At 37.7% G+C, this 23,335-nt stretch overlaps 1 protein-coding gene across 1 annotated transcript in view; it reads left to right on the plus strand.

Annotated features, from left to right (window-relative positions):
* The first annotated feature begins 9,758 nt into the window (after nucleotides 1-9,758).
* The window catches only part of LOC118548991 (uncharacterized), a 376,392-nt gene continuing 362,815 nt past the window's right edge, over nucleotides 9,759-23,335 (plus strand). Inside the window, exons 1-2 of the mRNA XM_078059356.1 lie at nucleotides 9,759-9,796; nucleotides 10,400-10,560. Of these exons, the coding sequence (XP_077915482.1) occupies nucleotides 9,768-9,796; nucleotides 10,400-10,560 (190 nt within the window). The 5' untranslated portion in view covers nucleotides 9,759-9,767. The remainder of the gene's footprint in view (nucleotides 9,797-10,399; nucleotides 10,561-23,335) is intronic.

Genomic DNA, 23,335 nt, shown 5'->3' on the forward strand with positions numbered 1-23,335 from the left:
TAAGCACGGTAGGGGGGGCGGAGAGCGCATTCCCAAGAGTCGCTGTTGGAACCGGCTTTCTCCTTCCAGGGCATCGAAACAGCTCTCCTGCCGCGTTACAAACCCTGACTTCTAAAGTCGGTTTTGTTGTAATCAGCCTAACAACTGAGATACTTGACTTTCCTTTCCCTACTTATCTCCTACTCATGTAAAGTGAAAGATTTTACTTCAGGGCAAAAGTTATGACGGCAATAAAATGAAAAAAAAGGAGGCTCCTAATATTTTCTCTGAGTGTACTTCACTGTCTAACCCCAGAGTGGGGGCAGGGGAGGGCAAAGCAAACCCTCCCTCCGCCAAAACAAAACATCTTCAATCTCCTTTCAAAAACGCGATTTACCCTTTGATAAGCCAATGGGTCGATCAGCTCACCCTCTGTTGTGAAGTCTTCGGACTTTTAAATTGCGGATTTGTATTTGTGAACAAAGATAAATCTTCACTTCCATCTGGCTTATTTTCTTCATTGATTGGTATTGCCCTACAGGACTTAAGAGTGGAAACTATACAGAATTCTATTTAAGGGAGATTTAAAAGTTATCATTAGATCATGTTTTTGAGATGAAATTTAAAATTTGGTATAAGGAAAATGAAGTTTTACTGTTTTCATATTATCTCTAATATTTTAACGAAGAAGGGTTCATTTTTCCTTCTTTGCCAGTAGCTATATTTATTTTTCAGTGTAGGAATTTTTAAGAAGACACGGAAGAGCAGAGTAACATGTTAGGAAATTGTTTTAAAGATGGGTTAGAAGAATAGCCTTAAAGGGTGAGTAAAGAGATGCCTTTGTTCCAGGAAGAATTCCCAAAGACAATTCCTACTAAGGAGGTAAGTTATGTGGCCGTTCTGTTAGTACATTGGACAGCTCCCAGAAACAGCCTATTTCTTACAGGTCAGCACAATTCCTTTTTTTCCTAGCCTCCCCTGTGTACTCCCAGATACTATTAAAGCAGTATCATCTTGAATTCTTCTTCTCTCATTCTTTTCTTTTAACCCATTTGTGTCTGTGTTCTCCCCTACTCTTTTGTCCTTTAGTTGATTTTCTTTTCTCTTGCGTTTATTCTTCACCCTCCAGTGTGCATTGTGTTAACTCAGGCAGAGAAGAATTGAAATATATGTTCTTGAAAGATGTTAATGAATATGAGATCCTTGATTATGATTACCTACTGATTTTTACTCAACTTCCTCCAAAGGAAGGAAGAAATAAAAAATGAATTAGAATTTCAACATTGGTCAAAGATAAGTAAATGGGAGAATTATTATTATTATTATTATTATTTTGGCAAGCAGTAACATGCTTTCTAACTCTTGTTTAACTTAATGTGTTATTCAATATTTGGACACATTTTATACTTGATTTTTAGTTGTTAAATATTTCTCATAAATTTTCTCTTTTAAGTGCAAACTTAAGTGGATTAAATACCTGGATTAAATACCTCAACTTGTGAGAATCTAGTTTGACAACAAAATATATTAGGACACTTACTGAAGAGAAACATGAGAGACATTTAAAAGTAAAATTTAATAAAATAGATGTCAGAAGCTATCATGGAACTTGAAACATTTTTCTTGGACTAAAATTCTTTATGATTTTATGCAAGGGGGTGAATATTTCAATAACCTTATCACAAAGGAAACTGCAGCAAAAATAATGGAACCCAATGCATAGGATTGGGTTGAAATATTAATATTAAAATATGAGGGAATTTATTAAGAATGTCTTAATAGGTATGTCTGTAGCAATAATTTAAAAATATCCCAAGATTTTAAAAAAATCCTGAAATTAAAAAAAAAAACCCAAAATGTAAAAAAATCTCAAGATTAATACTTCTGCTTATACCACAATAATTTCAGTTTATCCTACAAGGTTCTAATCATGGGGACACAAGTAGAGCAAAAATGTTAAAATCTAAGTTGTAATGATTGACTCTATTTTTTGTTTATAAATATAATGTTGGAACAGAAATAAGTGAAATTTGTTTTTCTCTCCTTCTTTTGAAACATCTACTCTAATTTTAAAATGATCTTTTGGAGAGGCACCTGGGTGGCTCAGTCAGCTAGGTGTCTGCCTTCGGCTGAGGTCATGATCCCAGGGTCCTAGAATGGAGCCCCACATTGGGCTCTCTGCTCAGCAGGGAGTCTGCTTCTCCCTCTCCCTGCCTCTCCCTCCTGCTTGTACTCTCTCTCTCTGTCAAATAAATAAATAAATAAATAAATAATCTTTAAAAAAGAAAATGCTTTTATGGATATTTGGTTTCACAGTAAATATACATAGTAAATGTAGTAAGTTTATATAACTGATTTGAAACAGTTCATCCCAATGGGAGGAACCATTAAACCTCATTAAACTTATTATTCATTTTGTTAAAATATTTCCAAATGAAATCAGTATCTTTTCTGCCCTTAGAAGCTCCAGGAAAAATTTCAAGAAATGTAAAAGGAAATCAATTCTAGGGTTTGTCTATACTTAGAGTTAAATTCTTGCTTACATTCAAACTCACTTATTGCTATTCTACTTATAATCCTGAGTTCAAACGAAAGTAAGGGCTCTCAGAATGTTGTAGTTCAGGGATTGGCAAACTTTCTTTTTAATTGGCAAAATAGTAATTTAGGCTTTTTACAGGTCATACAATCTCTGCTGAACTACTCAACTTTGTTTTTGTAGTATAAAGGTAGCCATAGACAATATGTAAATGAAAAAGAACGGCTGTGGTCTCTGAAACTTCATTTACAACATCCTGTAGTGGGCTGGATTTGACTCTTGAACTGTAGTTTGCTGACTCTGCCCTATTTAATAAGCCTATCTTCACATTCCTTGGAATACCTCTTATGGGGATTTGCTAACATAAAGCATTCAAACATATATCAGGGTGCCTGGGTGGCTCAGTCGTTACGTGTCTGCCTCCGGCTCAGGTCATGATCCTGGGGTCCTGGGATTGAGCCTCATCGGGCTCCCTGTTCAGCGGGAAGCCTGCTTCTTCCTCTCCCACTGCCCCTCCTTGTGTTCCCTCTCTCACTGTCTCTCTGTCAAATAAATAAATAAAATCTTTTTTTAAAAAAAGCATTCAAACATATAAGTGAATATTAAGTTGTTGAGCACATATCTTGTTTATATGTGTATATGTGTGCCAGGAAGATGGAGAGGAAGTGTAAAAATGCTCCTGAAGCAAGTGAATTTGTAGGTACTGTCATTGAAATGACACTGAGGTATATTATAGAGTAAGAAGAGGAGGCATACATACCAGGCTAAAGTTACCATTGCCCAGACTGAAGGCTTTCTAGTCACTGAAAGAAAAATACCAAATATGATGATCTGCTCTTTAAAATATTAGCATTACTAGTTTTTGGGTGAATTACATTTAACTAAGAATAAGTAAGGAAGAGACAAAATTCCTGGAAAATAGGCTCCTACTTTGTGAAGTGCTTTTAATTGTCAAAATTCATTCAATGAAGGCAGATGTTTCAAGAGGTTTATTTATTTCCACTCTTATTTCCATCTATACCGCCCCCCCCAACAATTGTGGCAGAAACTGCTCAGCGTTCCCCAGTATCTACTTACCCTTTTTCCTTTTAGTAACAGACCCACCCACACATATGTTAACTGGGCACATTTCTGACCCACTGCATTTTTGCTGAGCACATGTCTACCCCATGACAATGAAGTAAATGAGACATAATCTGTGCAAGTTCAGGTTGGTCTTTGGAAATGAAATTGTTTGCTTTCCACTTGGTCTTTTGTTCTCTTCCCCTAGCCTGGAATGTGGGTGCTTTGGCAGTGAGCTAGCACTGACCATGTAAGCAAAGACAGCACCCTATGGCAGGGGGTGGAAGACTTTCTATACAGGGCCAGATAGTATCTATTTCAGATTTTGTAGGCTATGTGATCTCTGTCACAACTATTCAATTCTACTACTGTAAGGTGAAAACAGCCACAGAAAATACATAAATGAATGGAGGTAGCTACGCTCCAATTTTATTTACAAAAGTAGGTGACAGGCAGAATTTGATTCTCAGGTTGTAGTTTGTTAAATCCTGCCCTAGGTGATGCAGAACAACAGAAAGCTGGGACTTGAAATGCTCTCATGAAGTGAGCTGTACCTCTCAAATTCAGATTAATATGTGAAAAAAATATATACTTTTCAGTGTATCTCAGATCTCTTTACACTCTTTTTCTGCTGCTACCTAAAAAATTAGACAATGATTTGAAAGATTAAACAGTTGCACTACTTTATTTTTATTTTTTCAAATTTTTATTTAAATTCTAGTTAACATATAGTGTAATATTTGTTTCAGGAGTAGAATTTAGTGATTCATCATTTACATATAACACACCGTGCTCATCATAGCAAGTGCCCTCCTTAATACCCATCACCCATTTAGCCCATCCCCCACCCACCTCCCTCCATCAACCCTCAGTTTGTTCTCTGTGACTAAGGGTCTCTTATGGTTTCTTGCCCTCTCTCTTTCTCTCTTTTCCCCCCTTCCCATATCTTCATCTGTTCTGTTTCTTAAATTCCACATATAAGTGAAATCATATGGTATTTGTCTTACTCTGACTGACTTATTCTGCTTAGCAGAGTACACTCTAGCTCCATCCATGTCATTGCAAAGGCAAGATTTCATTTTTTTTTGATGACTAAGTAATATTCCATTGTATATATATACCACCTCTTATTTATCCACTCATCGGTTGATGGACATTTGAGCTCTCTCCATAGTTTGGCTATGGTTGATAAAGCTGTTATAAACATCGGGGTGCATGAACCCCTCCGAATCTCTATTTTTCTATCCTTTGGGTAAATACTTAGTAGTGCAATTGCTGGGTTTTGGGTAGTTCTATTTTTAACTTTTTGAGGAACCTCCGTACTATTTTCCAGAGTGGCTGCACCAGTTTGCATTCCCACCAACAGTGCAAGAGTGTTCCCCTTCCTCTGCATCCTCACCAACACCTGTTGTTTCCTGTGTTGTTGATTTTAGCCATTCTAACTGGTGTGAGGTGGTATCTCATTATGATTTTGGTTTGTATTTCCCTGATGATGAGTGATGTTGATGTGTCTGTTATCCATCTATATGTCTTCTTTGGAAAAAATGTCTATTCATGTCTTCTGCCCATTTCTTAAATGGGTTATTTCTTTTTTGGATGTAGATATGCTACTTTATATTTATATCTATTTTTTATTTTTTTTAAAAGATTTTATTTATTTGAGAGAGAGAATGAGAGAGATAGAGCTCATGAGAGGTGGGGAGGGACAAAGGGAGAAGCAGACTCCCAGCTAAGCAGGGAGCCCGATGCGGGACTCGATCCTGGGACTCCAGGATCATGACCTGAGCCGAAGACAGTCGCTTAACCAACTGAGCCACCCAGGCGCCCTATATCTATTTTTTTTAAAAAGATTTATTTATTTATTTATTTATTTATTTATTTATTTATTTGAGAGAGAGATAAAGAGAGAGTGCGTGCAGGGGGAGGGGCTGAGGGAGAGGGTGAGAGAAACTCAGATTCCAAGCTGAGTGCAGAGCCTGACATGGGGCTTTATCTCATGACCCTGAGATCATGACCTGAGCCGAAACTAAGAGTTGGAGGCTTAACCGACTGCACCACCCAAGCGCCCCTCTATCTTTTTAAAAGTATCACTTGTAAAAATGTCTTAAAGTCAGATATTAATTTTTTTTTGTCTCAGGTTTTTCCTCTTCACATGAAATAGTTCCACTTCAGTTAGCCTTTGGAATAAATGTATTTTCCAAATTTTCAATTATATTAGTTCTTACGTTAGTTGTTGTTTGAACCCTCTCCAAAGTCTTTCTTTCCGAAAAACATGTGGAGAGCTAAAGAGGTGTGAAGAAAAAAAAATCCCTCAGGATGTTATAAACTACTACCCTCAAATAATTTCCTTTTTCATCTCATTTCCTATACTATAATTTTGCACATTGTTTTTGAATGTGACTTTCTTTTGTAATAAACGTTATAGATTTGACAGTCATCCTTAACTCCATAAGTTCTTTGTATATTTGGAGATTAAACACTACATGTGTGACTTTGCAATTTAATAATTGTTCAAAAGTTTTTCCTATTATGCTATTTATGATATGGAGAAAATATTAGTATTCAGTTGAAACATATGTAAAATCAAATCATTTTCTAACCTAAAAAAAAAGTGGGCAATTTAATTTGGTTTAACTTAACATATTCAAAGACAATCCTACTTAATAAGAAAATGAAATTATATTTAAAATTAATATTATATATGAATGTACTACCTGCATTAGTATATACAAATTATAATCTGTTATTCTATTGTACACTAAATGGATTGCACACTAAATTAAAAAATACACTATACGATTTTTTTCAACAAATTTTTATTGAATGCCTATGATGTGCTTGACCCTCGTGTCATTGATCTAGGAATTTGATATATATCAGTAAACAAGATGGAAACACAAAAAATTCTTTATGGTGTTGAGGGTGGTAAGTGCTATGGAAAAAAATTGCTTAGTATAAGTGAGATCATGAATACTGACAGAGCATGTTGCTACTTTAAATAGAGTTATCTTGTAACAGTCTGATTGGAAAGTGTTATTTGAATAAATACTTGAAGGTAGTAGGGAGGTAGTTGGTTGCATATCATGTGAGAGTGTTCCAGGCAGAGACATTTTGGAGAACATTTCAGAGACGATAAGGTAGAAGAATACTTGCAGTACTGAAAGAACATCACAGAGGCCACCAGACAGAAAGAACTGGAGGAAGGAAGAATGGTAGGAGATGAGGTCAGTATGGTAGTATGGGGCAGGGTTGTATTATGTAGGGCATTTTCAACCACTTAAGGACCTTGGCTTTTACTTTGAATAAGTTGAGGATCCGCTGGGCCCTTCTGAAGATTTACTTACTGTTTAAAATAATCCCTTTGGCTAATGTGTTGACAATAAATCTGACTGGGAACAAGAAGGAGATGGTGAGACCTGACCAGAGGCTCTTACAGTAACCCAGGTTGGTATCTGTTGCTGTGATATACAGTGGTTATATTTAGAATATATTTTGAAGAATATTCAGTAAGATTTGCTGATGGTTTGTATGTGGTATTTGAAGAAAAGAAAGGACCCAAGAGTAATCCCAAGGTTTTGGCCTGAGCAACTGGAAAGTATGATCAGTGGATATGAGAAAGATCCTAGGAAAAGCAGATCTGGGGGAGGGTGAAGATCAGAAGTTCAGCTTTGAACATCTTAATATACTTATTAACAGTCAATTGGTGACACTGAATAAGTCTCTATCTCTCTTGGAGTAAAAGTTATCACCATGCCTTGAAAGGCAGCATTTTACATGATACACTATTTTCCCACCCCAATACCCATGAGAACTCATCTCTTATTTTCCCCCTTCCCTCACTCTGCTTTAGCTATGCTGGTCTCTTTGTTGTTCCTCAAACATGTAGGCACATAATCTGTCCCAGTGCCTTTGCATTTCTGTTGCATCTGACTGTAATACTCCTTTCTTAGCTATCCACATAACTCGTTCCCTCTCTTCCTTCAGGTCCCTGGATGATGCTGGCTTATCAGAGAAGCACTCCCTGACCATCCTATATAAACTAGTACTCCCTCTCTCTTGCACTCCCTAACACTCTTGCATTGCTTTATCTTTCTCCAAAGCACACAAAACATCTGGCACAGTGTATATTTATTTCTTCACTTGTGTACTTTCAGTTTCCCTCATTAGAATATGAACTCCAAATGCTAACCATGGAAGTGCACTGACTGGATTTCTCTTTCAGCTGCAAGGACTGCTATTCGCCAACGTGCTCCATCCTCAGTGCCTTAGGAGTCACTGCAACATTCAAGGTGAGGCTATACTCTTTCTGGTTAGCCTCAGCACAAAAGGAACTAGAGCCTGGCCATTTCTACCTAGTATGGGACTTCCTAATAGATGATATTTGCTTCAGAATTCCCTCTTATGTTTGCTGAGCTTTTTTTCAGCTCTGCATCATAGTTTGAGGTTCTTTCTGTGTTGTTTTCATTCCTCCTCTTCCCCCCACCCCCGCCCCTATGTCATGTAAGTATTATGGCCTCAAGCTCTTGCCAGCTCAATTCTGTTTCTCCCCCTTTATCTCTCACAGGAATTACCTGTGGGTAATCAAGGGGAGTTATCCCTCCCAAGAAACTCCAAAACAACAATAAAAACCCCACCATTAAAAAAACCCCACAAACCCCCCCACCATTTTGCAATAGTAATAATAATAAATGTTATTGAATACTTACTACATATTAAATGCTGTGCATATATTATTTCATTTAATACAACAGCCTTATGCAGAAGATTCTCTTATTTCCCATTTTCCAAATGAGTCTCAAGAAGGTTGAGTTCACGAATGTGTAAATGCTCATGTTAGGATTCAAACATAAGTCAGAAACCAGGGATTTGATTACCAAGTTACAATGCTTCCCACTAACTCATGTCTTTATCTTTCTGATATCAGCACCTAGCACAGAGTTGAACACAATATTTCTTCAGTAACTTTCACTCTGTGGAATTACATGTTCAATTTTATTTGCATTGAGTTTGGAAGCTTTTTATCACTTTTTTTCTTCAATGAAGAATATTGTGTTGGGTTCACTAGATATTTTCATTAAATAACTTTCTTTAAGTAAGGATACCAGGGGTATCATTTAGATTTATTTCTGTCCCATATTATCTCTTCTAAATTTAAGTGATTTACTTAAGCTTAAAAATGCTGGCTGTTTCAAAACTAACAAAGTGAGACTTTGAAGTGAAATGGTTCCTAACCATTTTCCTGCTTCTTGACTCACCAGCCTTCCTTGGGCAGGGTTTTCTGGTTATCCTGCCACTGTCTTTAGCCTCTTTGTGGCTTCTTATAGCTATCATTTGAGGATTATAGAATCTCCATATTGGTTAGTATCATGGATGGAGAAAACCATCATCATGGTGGAAGCCATTACTGTCATTATCTCTGTGGGTCCTGAAGGATGATGACCCTCCAGAGCACTCTATGGCAAGAGAAAATTCTGATTTTTATTTTTTTTATTTTTATTTTTTTTAAAGATTTTATTTATTTATTTGAGAGAGAGAGAATGAGAGAGAGCACATGAGAGGGGGGAGGGTCAGAGGGAGAAGCAGACTCCCTGCCGAGCAGGGAGCCCAATGCGGGACTCGATCCAGGGACTCCAGGATCATGACCTGAGCCGAAGGCAGTCGCTTAACCAACTGAGCCACCCAGGCGCCCGAAAATTCTGATTTTTAAAACAAATTCCCTTTCATCCCAACCAAGTGGCATTAATATCATATCAGTCATCTTATTTGGCAAAGTGGTTTGTTACACACTTTTGTTATCCTCTTTCTAGATCTCTTTCAATACATTCCCTCAGGATTTCACATATTTCTCAGATCCAAATTTGAGCCTTTCCCACTTTTGTCTTTTAGGGCCACAGTGGCTCACCCACATACTAGTATTAAGTTAAAGGACTTTTAAAAATGACTAGTGGCCATATCTATAGATCTATTCTCAAGTCTCCTCACACTTTATCTCACAAATGTATGCAGTCCCAGTTTATCTCTCTATTTCTCCAGGCTTTAAAATTTAGTCTCTGTTACCCCTACCTGGATTTATGATATTGCACTATGGTTTGATCTGTTATTCTTCTCCATGGCCAGTTGACTTTGAAGTGGCTCTTGGGATCATTATCTCCAGATTGGTTATCTTCAGTTGGAATCCACCAGGAAGTGAATGATAAACTTCTTTCAAGTCATTACAAGGTACAGTTATAATAGGGTAGACAACTGAAGATAGCAGGGAAGATCAGATACTAAATTGTTAAGATGCTAGAGAAAAAAAATTATCAAGTACTTTTTAAAGTTTCTGACAATTTATCTGTAAAAAGGGAAAAAAAAAAGATTTGCATGATTTGTTTTGTTCTAACTGTAGCTCACAGTGTGGTAACTCTGACCTTGTTTGGATATCAGGTTTGAACTTGGCATGCTATGGAAAGTATATGGAAAATGTGAGCTGGTGAGTGTTGCCTTGGAATAAAGTAAACAACATTGCGAGCAATACCACATGTTGTTAGTCACTGTCAATTCTCTTTGTCTCATCTGAGAAGAAATATGCCACACACACACACACACACACACACACACACAATATTATAATGGTTGGTCCTCTAAGGCCTTAGACTTTTTCAGGGTTCCATATTGTGCCTTTTTCTTTCTACCCATTTTGCTCTCGTCTTCTTGCCATATTTTTATTCATTGACTCTCAGATCTCGTAATTAATATCCCTTTCCGTTAGGCCATGGATTCTATATGACTGTTATCATGATATTAAAATCAAAAAGGGTGGCCCACTTTTAAATTTTGTAGGTCCCAATCCCACTGCGGCTCGCTCGCCCTGGAGCAGCACGGCCCGGACGCCCGCGCATGCCCGCTTCCTTGCTCTGGTCTTGGCGCCGCTGGCCTAGCAGAGCACGCGCCGGCGGGAAGAGCTCCTCGTCCACCCGGAAGGCGCGGCTCACACTGGGCAGGTAAGCCAGGCTGAGGTAGACTGGGAGCTGGGCGGGGCTGCCGACCCACCGGGGCCTCGAGTGGCCGTTTTGGGACTGAGGACTTTCTGGACAGGAGCGCCCAACCTCCCTAGGCGCGGGGCTTGCTTCGGCCGCAGACTGGTCGACTCGCTCGGTACGCACCGGCCAGCGCCTTGATTTTGGCAGTGGTCAACGGGTGCTTTGGGGGCGGAAGTGCTAGGGTCGAGGCGGGATAGGGACTTCCGGTTATAGCCGAGGGTTTCTAGTGGTCAGGCCTGCTCCAGTGGCGGCGGCGACAGCACCGCGACCTCGGGGTCCACCATGCAAATGATGGGCGGGGTGGGCAGACGGGGGCGGGACTTGAGGCGTCGTCAGCGGGTCGCGGCGGGGGACTCCAAAGGCCTCCGTGTGGTCGGCGGAGTCCGCGGAGCCGGGGGCAGCAGGCAGGGGGCCCGAGTGGGATAGGGTGGACAGGGACTCGCTCACGAACGGGGGCGGCGCCTCCTAGGCTCTTAGGCGCCTCCGGGGACTAGGCGATGGAGCGTCCAGGGGACGCAGGTGCTGGCGCCACGGGCACGGCCTTGAGGTGCTGAAACTCGCTGGGCGAAAGCGGGCTCAGGTCTGTGTTGGCGCTGGCGGAGCGCTGCGCGGGCCTGGGGCGGCGCAGCAGGAGGATCAGCTGGCCTTAGGCGTGATGGTGGGCGGCGGCGGCGGCAGCACCTGCTGGATGGAGTCGGACAGGGGCTGGTCCATCTCGGTGGAATGTGGGGAGCCCACCTCGGCGAGCAGTGAGGGAGTGGTCACCGTATAATACAATACTTGGAACACTTACTATATATTGTGCACCTGCTGTTTACCAATTATCTGTGTTCCTTCTCATCCAAAGTATGCGTACTTTGCAGCTTAAGTATTTCTCTTAGTATGTCTCAGTCCAGACCAAGACATTTTCTGGCATATAAATAATCAGTTTTACTTTTCATCATGAATACCCAGAGGGAGCAGCTCTTTTTCTGATAGTATATGGCTATGAATAATACCCGAGTAAAGCAGGGGATTATTTTACCTTAGTAAAATATTGGTCTGGAATGTTCCATTTTAGGGTTCTCGTTCTCCAACAAGAGAAAGTTGATTTCGATGAATATTGGAATCATTGTGGAATGAAGTTTTAAATTTATATCTTAAAATATGCCATATTCAGAATCTTAATTTATTTAAAGTTATGAAAAATTAAAGTTTGTAGGGTGCTACTGGAGTCCTGAAGGAATCAACTGAGACTTTTTGTAGTAACAGTAATTACAAAGAAAACACTAGCATTTAGAAAGACCACAAGGCCTCTCTCTAGTCTCCATCTTACTTCACAAGGAGAAGTAGTTTCTGGTGCAGATTCCAGGACATTTTATTGGATGACAGTCCTAGTGGATACAGCTTGCATAGGTGGAGCTTCTGCTCACCTGGGTATTTTCTTTTTTTTAACTGCTCTTCATTACATTGTGTGGAAGTTATGAAAGTGCTGGAGCATTCCCATGTCACCCTGCCTCTGATTTCCCTCTCCTATCTGACTCTCCAGATCTTATTTTTCCTCTGAGACTGGGGATGTGTACTTTAGACAGGCCTTAAACAGATCAGAAAAATACAAAGTTTGTTTTGCATTTAGGATGATGATTCTCACTTGATCTATACACCACCTATCTCAGAATGACCTGCTAGCTAAAAGACAGATTTCTGGACCTACCCTTGAGTTATGGAATCACAATATCTGATGGTAGACAGAGGTTGCCCTATCCAGTGTATTGTTATGTATGCTGAAGATTTTGGTTCATGGGTTAAGCCTTACAGTGATTCTCAATCCTGTCTGCATCTCAGAATTGCTGTGAATTGAAAGCTATTGATAGTGTGATAATATCCCAGAAAAATTAAATCAGCACTTGAAGTGAATTCCCCAGATGACTCTAATGCACTTACAGTTGAATTCGTGGATTAGGAAAGCAATATTGCCTAATTAGTGAAATCTTACTTTGATTTTACTTTCTTTCTGACCTCATATTATGTGGGTTTAATCAAAGTTAGATTCCTAATAAAATCAGTTCAGTCAACAAGAAGAAAGATGAGATGCATTTAGAATCCATAATAACACAACTGGAATATTTGTGTTGAGCTATTAGCCTATGAAACTTGTTTTATGTAAGTTGTACAAATAAAAAATGTGATCATCTTAAAGTCAAGTTAGATAAATTTTGTACTAAAAAATGGAATAGGTCTTTTAATAGTAATAACAGCTAACATTTGTTTAATATTTCTAATTTTTTTAATTGAAGTATAGTTGAAATACAATGTTACATTAGTTTCAGGTATACAACATAGCTCTTTGACAGTTCTCTACATTAAACTATGCTCACCATGGTAAGTGTCCTTACCATCTGTCACTATATGACATTAATTACAATATTATTGACTATATTCCTTACATTGTACTTTTCATCCATGTGACTTATTTTATAACTGGAAGGTTGTACCTCTTAATCCCCTTCACCTATTTTGCCCATCCCCCCAACACTTTCCCTCTGGCAACCATCAGTTTGTTCTTGTACTTACGATTCTGTTTCTGTTTTGTTTTTTAGATTCCACATGTAAGAAATCATATGCTATCTTTGTCTGCTTTATTTCACTGAGCATAATACCCTCTAGGTTCATTGTATTGTCACAAATGGCAAGATCTCATTCTTTTTTATGCCTGAGTAATATTTTATTGTATTTACCACATCTTCTTTATCCATTCATCTGTCTATGAACATCAAAGATTCCCTGAGTTTTGTAAGATAATGGTTAAAGTATCACTTAAATCAAAAAGAAAAATTCTTTACATCCATCTATCCACCTTGCAAGTGTTGGAAATCTGATGCTTAAAGGCCTGGTTACCACAACTGATGCTGGGTGTTTTCTTTCACCCTTATATTGCCAAGACATAATCAATACTCAGATTCATGTGCTATGTTTGTGTATCAGGTCATCTTCTAAATGACTTCCTGGAGTTTTTGTATATCAGGCCATCTCCTAAATGACTTCCTGAGGAATGGTGAATCATTTCTTCCTTTTTTTTTTTTTTTTAAGATTTATTTATTTATTTGAGAAAGAGAGAGAGCATGCACAAGCAGGGGAAGTGGCAGAGGAAAGCAGGCTCCACCCTGAGTAGGGAGCCCAACCCGGGGCTTGAGCCCAGGACCCTGGGATCATGACCTGAGTGGAAGACAGACACTTAACTGACTGAGCCACCCAGGAGTCCCTGGTGAATCATTTCTTAATGGAATCTGGTTTCAGTCATCATACACACACAGTGTACTGAAGGATGTATATTCACCTATATAGTTACTGAATTGTCATTTATAAATTTTAAGTCTGTGGTGATAATAATTTTATTGAACTTGAGCATTTGTCTCATTGATGTGATGTAACCTTTTGGTTTTGAAAACAATAATCATAATTTAGGCTGCAGGGAAAAATCGGTAGTCATTTCATAATGCAATTTTTGATTCAAATAGTCAAAACCAAATCTCAAATTTTAGCACGCAATATATTTTCTTCCCTACAGAGCTCAATTTCCTAAGAATATTTTCCATAAAGCGAAATGGAAATGCATCAGTCTATTATCATTTTGCCTTCATTGATAAATAATGATAGTTATGAAGATGTTAATTTGTTTTATTTGACTGTTAATCAGTTTGTTGTCATTAATCTGTTCAATGCTTAAACAGGCTAGGGTATAAATCTATAGATGGATAGGATTTTTATAGTTAAGATACTAAACTTAATCAGAATTATGTGGTTTGAAATAATGCTAAATGTAGTCAGAAATGATTTGCATAATATAGAAAGTATTACAAAGTGGTATAGTAAAGATACTTAAAATATATACAACATTTTAGGGCTGAGTAGTATTTTGTTTATAAGAAAATCATCTGGGGCGCCTGGGTGGCTCAGATGGTTAAGCATCTGCTTTCGGCTCAGGTCATGATCCCGGGGTCCTGGGATCGAGTCCCGCATCGGGCTCCCTGCTCGGCGGGGAGCCTGCTTCTCTCTGCCTCTGCCTCTCTCTCTCTCTCCCTGTCTCTCATGAATAAATAAATAAAATCTTTAAAAAAAAAAAAAAAGAAAAAAGAAAATCATCTGTAAATATGGCAGAACTGAGAAATGAGGTTGGCTTAATGAGTGACTGTGAAGAAATTGTGAGGCTTTAAAACTAGATAAAGAGATTTTTGTTCTGATTTCAATTCCCATTTTAGCACATTTACCCAAATAATTTATTGCTTTAAATCAATATCTGCAGTTATCTCCAAAGTCCTTAAAATTCACCCTCATCTCTTTTAACACATGGGCCATATTATTACCAACCTAAAGAACTTTTCTGATACTCTTCAACACAAAACCTTCAATTTGCTCAATATTTAATTTGTTATTCATATAATATGAACTCCATTCCATACCATTAAAGACTCTCCATACTCCTCTGTCTTCTAATGTACCATTAAACCTCACATGATCTCTCTTAACCATGTAAGGAATATGCTTTCTTCGTTCCTGATTATTTTCCTGTGGTCACAGTACACTCTGAACTTGTCATCCCACACCCCTGACTTACTTTATTCATGTATCTGCTCCAAATGTTTCACATTTCCTTTTTTTTTTTTTAAGATTTTATTTATTTATTTGTCAGAGAGAGAGAGAGAGCGTACAAGCTGTGGGGGGGGGGGGTTGGTTGTGTGGCAGGCAGAGCAGGCAGAGGGAGAAGGAGAAGCAGGCTCCTGCTGAGCAGGGAGCCCAATGCTGGACTCCATCCCAGGACCCTGGGATCATGACCTGAGCCGAAAGCAGACGCTTAACCCACTGAACCACTCAGGCATCCCTGTTTCACATTTCCTAACTGGTCTCTGAATATCTTACCCCACTATAATGCATATAATTTTTTACTCTGTAACTAAAAGTGACTCTTTTAAAATTGCAAATCTAATTACAACTATCCTGTTTACAACCTCTCAGTGACTTCAGTTATTCTTAGGATGGAATTAGAAATCCATTATGTGATTTAGGTCTTCATTAATCTCATCTCTCTCATCCTCTCCAGACTCACCTCTTACCTTTTCTCTTTATTCCATACATGCTTGGGCTCTTTGAATTCCTGGGATAGGCCTTTTGATGGGAGATATTCTCCACACCGCTGCTACCACATCCTTCTTTTTTTTTTTTTTTTTTTTTTTTTGCCCCCAGTTCTTCAGGTAGGAAATAATGACAGATATTGTGTAGTTAGTTCTCTTAAAAAAGAAAGAGTAGAGGACTTTTGGGCAAGGTAGAACAATAAGGACTGAATTTACTTTGCTGCTTAAAACAAAGAAAAAATGGACAAAATATATGTGAAACATCTCAGGTGGTAGGATTTTAAAACGATCCTCAAAATCTTTCTGTATCACACAACCTGTGATTGTAACTTTGGGCACCGACCTATCCACATGTATTTCTTCATCAATAAATTTAATTTATGTATATTGAGAGAAATATAATGCTTCTCAAAATGGATCTTAGGCTTAAATGTAAAACCTAAAACTGCAAGACTTCTAGAAAAAACATAAGAGAAAATCTTTGTGATCTTGAGTTATGCAAAAATTTCTGAGATTTGACTCTAAAAACATGATTCATAAAAATACTAAATTGATAAAGTGGACTTAATCAAAATTAAAACCTTTGATTTTCAAAAGACATTCTTAAGAGAAAGAAAAGACAAGCCATGGGGCTAGGAGAAACTATTTACAAATTGCATATCTGAATACATAGGAAGTATAGTTAAAATATAGTATATTTTTAATACTATATATAATACTATAATATAATACCATATTGAATACTATATCAGAACTCAATTGTAAGAAAACAAACCACACAATAAAACACTAGGAAAAATTTTGGACAAACACTTTAATAAAGCAAATATATTTGTGACGAAAAGCACCAGAGAAGAGGCTCAACATCATTAGTTAATAAGGAAATAGAAATTAAAACCGCAATAAGATACTACTATATACCTATCAGAATGGATAAATAAAAAAGATGAAATTTTAGAGAAACTGGAACTCTTATATTCTTCCCGTTGGAATGTAAAATGATATGACTACTTTGTAAAACAATTTAGCAGTTTCTTAGAAAGTTAAACATATACTTACCATATGAGTCAACTATTCACTCTTAGGGTATTTACCCAAGAGACATGAAAGCATATGAGTTGCACATGAATATTCATAGAAGCTTTACTTTAATAGCCCCCAAAATGGAAAAAATCCAGATGTCCATCAAAAGATGAATGGATAAGCAAACAGTGGTATGTCTAAACAATGGAATACTACTCAGTAATAAAAAGGAATGGATTATTGATACACACTACAACACGGATGGATCTTAAAATAATTATGCTGAATTAGCAAACACAGAACAAAAAAGAGTACATATATTATGATTTCACTTATATAAATTTCTGGAAAAGGTGAACTTACCCATAATAACTAAATGTAGATCGGTGTTGGCCAGTGAATCAGGATATGTGGTTGGGAGGGAGGATTTAGAAAACAACATGAAACTTGGAGGTGATGGATATGCTTATTATTTTGATTGCTGTGGTAGTTTTACAGAGATGTACAGCTATGTGAAATCTTCCCAAATTGTGTTTAAATAGGTGCAATTTATTATATGTCAGTTACCAGTTACACTTCAGTAAGGCTGCTTTTACCAAAAAAAAAAAAAAAAAAAAGGAAACAAAATCCACACGTGTACACAAAACAGAGTATCTCTAACAGGGAAAACTTCCCTTGAGCTACTTTTTTAGCTTTCCAGAGTTGATGAGAGGTGTGATTACTCAGCAGACTGAGTGGTACACTCCCAGAAGTGAGAATCACAGACCAGTGGGTTTGAAGAATGTGGCTGTTAGTGGCTTGAGAATACATCTGGGTTCTTGAGGTGTAGACTGGGAATTCCCAAAACCTTAAAAGTTGTTTTATCAGGGATACTTGTCTGTCGGTTAAATGTCTGCCTTTGGCTCAGGTCATGATCCCAGGGTCCTGGGATGGAGCCCCGCGTCGGGCTCCTTTCTCCGCGGGGAGCCTGCTCTCCCTCTGCCTGCCGCTCCCCCTGCTTGTGCTCTCTCTCTCTTTCTGACAAATAAATAAATAAAATCTTAAAAAAAAAAAAAGTTGTTTTATCAGCTTAGAATTCTGGCCCATGGCGTTCCATTATACATTTCTTGAAATCAGTGTCCTGGTTTTGTGCCACTAGGAACTCCATGTTGTTTAGATTATGTATATAACATTGAATGTGGGTAGAGTGTTGTGGAATCCAGTTTGTAATTGCCTTAATTGCTTTTGGTAATTCTGGAAAAGGCCTTCATATCATAATTTTAAATTAGTTTTTTTTTAGTGGATCACACATACAGAGCATGCTTTTAAAAACGTGTCTTGATTACATTTATCATCTGTATGTAACCTAATGCAATTCTCATCTTAAACTTTGATGAAATTTAGTGTGATTCTATTATTTCGGAAACTTAGAAAACCTTTCTGTGTGATGAGCAATTAAATGTAGGACCAGTGGTTTTGGTAAATAGACTAAAAAATATGAAAACCACATAACCGAAGTAGTTATATAATACTAAACAAACTTTCTGAAACATATTTTTAGGGCTTTATTTAGGACAAAAAAACATGGAGTCAGCAGTTTTCTCATGGATTATTTTTTTGATGGCTTAATATTCTGGTCCTTGCATGACTGAAATTATAGTTGGAGTACACTGGAATTTACATTGCTGTAAAATTTCCTTCCCGTCCTTTGCTGACTATTGTTATTGATTGATATGATGTCTTTATCTCATATTATGAAGATGTTCATTTATTTATGTTGAAATCTCCAAATGCATTTTTAGATCACATAGAACAAATTAATTAGGATTTTTTGACTAATTAATAGTATTAGATATGTCTCCCATCAAACATGAAATCAATATGATTATAACATTGCTCATATAGACAGTATTAGGTATTGTCTTAACAATCAGTGAGATTCCACCTAATTTTAAACAGTTTGGTGGGCAGTTCTTAATAGGCAATAATGATTACTCCTTTTTCTAAGGACTATCACAGATTTCTAAGCAGTAGATTGTTTATATCTGAATATTTGTTGCTTATCTAAATTCACATTAGAAGTTTAAAATGTGGTTTTATTTTGTGGTTTAATTTGTGCTCATTTTTGCTAATTGGGACCTGGGCTAGAAGTTTGTAAGGGGTAAACCATTTTTTTCAGATATTCATATTTATTTTGACCGTGGCTTAACTGTACAAATTGGTATCATTTTTGATATCACATTGGCCTTTTCCAAATGTACCTATTTTGTATAAAGACTTTCCAATTTACTCCTACCTTTTTTTTTTTTTTTTTGGTCATGTCTACCTCTTCCCTCTCCATTCTTCTCTTCAGTTGAGGTATGGCTTAAACTCCCTTTTAGTGAGATAAATACTGTGACCTCTCAGGTAAGACTTCCAGATTTTCTCCATCAAAATCTTTGAGGGGGCGCCTGGGTGGCTCAGTCGTTAAGCGTCTGCCTTCGGCTCAGGTCATGATCCCAGGGTCCTGGGATCGAGCCCCACATCAGGCTCCCTGCTCGGCGGGAAGCCTGCTTCTCCCTCTCCCACTCCCGCTGCTTGTGTTCCTGCTCTCGCTATCTCTGTCTCTGTCAAATAAATAAATAAAATCTTTAAAAAAAAAAAAAAATCTTTGAATCTTAGTAGGTTGAGTCGTATTTCGGTACCATTTTGAAGTTTCACTTTAAGTTCTTCATTTGTCTTTTGAAGCTTGAAATTTTTTAGTTCTTAATTTTATTTAAATATAATTAAAAAATTTAAATCATTGGTTTCAAAAATTTCTGCCACTTCCTCTCCCCTTGCCTTCTCTAGTTATATGCTCTACAGCAACACTACCTAAAATAAATATAATGTAGGCCACATATGTGATTAAAAATTTTCTTGCCTGTACCCTATAAGTTTGAGTCCAATTAGGAGACATAAGTCACATAGTAATTTAAGCAGGGGAAGCTTAATATAAAGAATTATTGAGCTGAGAAAGAATAACTATGAAGATGTAAGGAAAACTATAAAAGGTACCCCAGAGCTGAGGGAGAGTACTCAAGGAAGGGTAATCTTGGCAGGGGGGCACTACTCCAAGGTTGAGGTTGCTGAGGGACTGTGTACTCTAGAAATTTGGCTGGGGCAGGGCACCACCACCTCAAACACCTGTACTGTTGATGACTATGCCACAAGAGCAAGATAAACACCAAAAGCTCAGCATTCGGAATCAAGAAGAGGAGTCCCCTTCATCCTGGCAATGTCTGTCTAACACCCTCAGACAAAACTTGAAAGCACATGGACTGTTGTAAAGGCAAAATGCTTTAAGAATCCTGTCCAGGGTGCCAGGGTGGCTCAGTCAGTTAAGTGTCTGCCTTCAGCTCAGGTCATGATCCCAGAATCCTGGGATCGAGTCCCGCATCGGGATCCCTGCTCAGCAGGGCGCCTGCTTCTTCCCTTTCCTCCCCGCTCAAGTTCTCTCTCTCTCAAATAAATAAATACATAAAATTGAAAAAAAAATAAAAAGAATCCAGTCCACTCTTACAGAGCAGATACTGGAGAGTAAATTTGGAGCTCAAAGATAATAAATTGAAACTGACACAGAATCACATATAAGATTAAATAGGTGAAATTAGTTTTGATAATATATTGTGTTTAATGCAGTCTATCAAAATATTAACATTTCAACAATTAATCAATAGAAGTATTATTAATGAGATACTTTCCAATCTTCTAAGTATTTAAGTACTAAGTATTTAAAATCCAATGTAGATTTTATGCTTATAGCACATCTCAAGCTGGACACTAAATTTTCACTGGATATACTTGATCTGTATTTAAATTTCAGAAAACTTACAGTTGAAAAAGAAGATTTATATACCCCAATTGTTTGAAATATACTTAAAAGTTTTCCAAAAACTTAATTAAGAACACAAATCATTTTCCTTTAACATTTACATTCATATTGATAAAACTGATTCATAGTTTTTAGAGGAATTGATATGAATTTAAAGGAAAAACACCAGTTTTATTTATTTATTTTTTTAAAAGATTTTATTTATTTATTTGACAGAGAGAGACACAGTGAGAGAGGGAACACAAGCAGGGGGAGTGGGAGAGGGAGAAGCAGGCTTCCCGCGGAGCAGGGAGCCCGATGCGGGGCTTGGTCCCAGGACCCTGGGATCATGACCTGAGCCGAAGGCAGACGCTTAACGACTGAGCCACCCAGGCGCCCCAAAACACCAGTTTTAAATTTGTGTCTAAGTTAATTCACTAATTGTTGTGATAACTCTTGTGATAATATTGAATTCAAGAGTATTGCAAAATATAAAATTAACTGAATTCATCTATATCAACAAAATGTTCTTCAAAAGTTCTTTTAGATTTGCAGCCAATTTACATAATGCTATCAACAATTAAAATCTTCTGCATATAGATCCATGTTAGAAAAATGTATAAAAGCATTATTATTGGGGCACCTGGGGGGCTCAGCCATTAAGCGTCTGCCTTCGGCTCGGGTCATGATCTCAGGGTCCTGGGATCGAGCCCCACATCGGGCTCCCTGCTCGGTGAGAAGCCTGCTTCTCTCTCTCCTACTCCCCCTGCTTCTGTTCCCTCTCTCACTGTGTCTCTCTCTGTCAAATAAATAAATAAAATCTTTAAAAAAAAAAGCATTATTATTGACTATATTATGAAGTTTCAATTTTAACATAAATTCTCACACCTGTCCAGCTATGTCATAAATAAGCTTTTCCTTTCCTTGGTGATTCAGCTTTAGCTCATTCATATGCAGTGTGGTATGGATTATAATTTGATAAGCAAGAAACCCACCTTGCTTTTAAAGAACGTATACTAGAACATTAGGAGCAGAGTCATCTTATAATGAAAAGAGGTCTGTGGGTCTTCAATCTTCTATAGACATGAAGCAGACAAAGAAAGTTATTCAGCTCTAAACACGGGCCAGAAGGCAAAGCCAATGGCCATGGTAAATCATTCTCAGGCAACTGGTCTGGCTTCAATCAAGGAACTGATGTGTGTTTAGCTGTATTTCAAGAGTTGTAATAGATCTGTGATTGCTATGAGCCTGCCTTCCCCTTCTTCCCCTTTCCTCCTGCTTTCTGTGGTAAAATAGATGTAACGTGAAATTTACCATCTCAGCCATTTTAACTGTACAGGTTAATGGTATTAAATAGATTCATATTGTGCAAGGATCACCACCATCTAGCTTTGGAACTTGTTTCATCTTGTAAAACTGAAACACTATACCCATTAAACAATAACTCCCTATTCTCCCCTCCCTCAGCTGATGGCAACTTCATTCTACTTTGTGTCTCTATGATTTTGACTACTCTGAGTACTTTATTTAAGTGGAATCATAACAGTATTTGTCTTTTGTGACTAGCTTATTTCACTCAGCACAGTGTTCTCAAGGTTCATCTGTCTTGTAGCATATCAGAATTCCTTCCTGTTTGAGGCTGAATAATATTCTACTATATGTATATACTACATTTTATTTATCTGTTCATCCATTGACGGATACTTGAGTTGCTTTCATGTTTAAGCTACTTTAAATAATGCCACTATGAACATGGATGTACAAATATCTCTTAAAGACCTTGCTTTCAATTCTTTTTGATATATACCCAGAGTGGAATTGCTGGATCATATAGTAATTCTATTTTAAACTTTTTGAGGAACCACCATACTGCTTTCCACAGCAACTATACATTTCCACCAACAGTGCACAAGAGTTCCAATTTCTTTACATCCTTGTCAACACTTGTTATTTTTGTTTGTTTTTTAATGGTAGCTATCCTAAGGTGTATGAGGTGGTATCTCATTGTAATTTTCATTCGTATTTCCCTAATGATTAGTGATGTTGATCATCTTTTCATGTGCTTATAGGCCATTTGTATATCTTCTGTAAAGAAATGTCTATTCAAGTCCTTTGCCTGTTTTCAAATTGGGTTTTTATTATTGTTGAGTTTTAGAAGTTATCTATATATCCTAGATATTAATCAGTTATCAGATATATGGTTTGCCAATATTATATCCCTTTTTGTGGGTTTATTTTTTAATCTGATAGTGTCTTCTGATGTACATAATTTTTAAATTTTCATGAAGTCCAATTTGTCTGTTTTTTATTTTGTTGCCTATACCTTTGGTGTCATATCCAAGAAATGATTGCCAAATCTAATACTGTGAAGATTTCCCATGTTTTCTTCTAAGAGTTTTATAGGGCAAGGGCTTGCAATAGTCGGGGGAGGTACAGCAAAAATGGCCACCTGCCTCTTTGTCTACATCTCTGTGATTAGAAGCACCAGCCAGTGATCAGAGTACAGATCCCTGGTTTTTGGAAGACAGTGTCCTTTTTAACCACTGTGGTTTTTAGAAATTGTATATAAGCTGTTCCTGGAATGCCCATATGGCTGCCTGTTGTGTGGCTGGGGAGTAGGCACCAGGTTGCTGCTATTGTGCCAAGAGCTGAAATTGATCAAAATTAACCACAATCGACCCTCCAAGCCTTCTCTTAGAGATTACAAACCCTCCATGGTCTCCAGAGTCCCAAAATAGTTGCACCAGACAGATTTTGTTAGTGCTATTGTAGTCTAGGTGGGGAGACAGATTTC

This window comes from Halichoerus grypus, chromosome 12, assembly GCF_964656455.1.
Source record: "Halichoerus grypus chromosome 12, mHalGry1.hap1.1, whole genome shotgun sequence".
NCBI lineage: Eukaryota > Metazoa > Chordata > Mammalia > Carnivora > Phocidae > Halichoerus > Halichoerus grypus.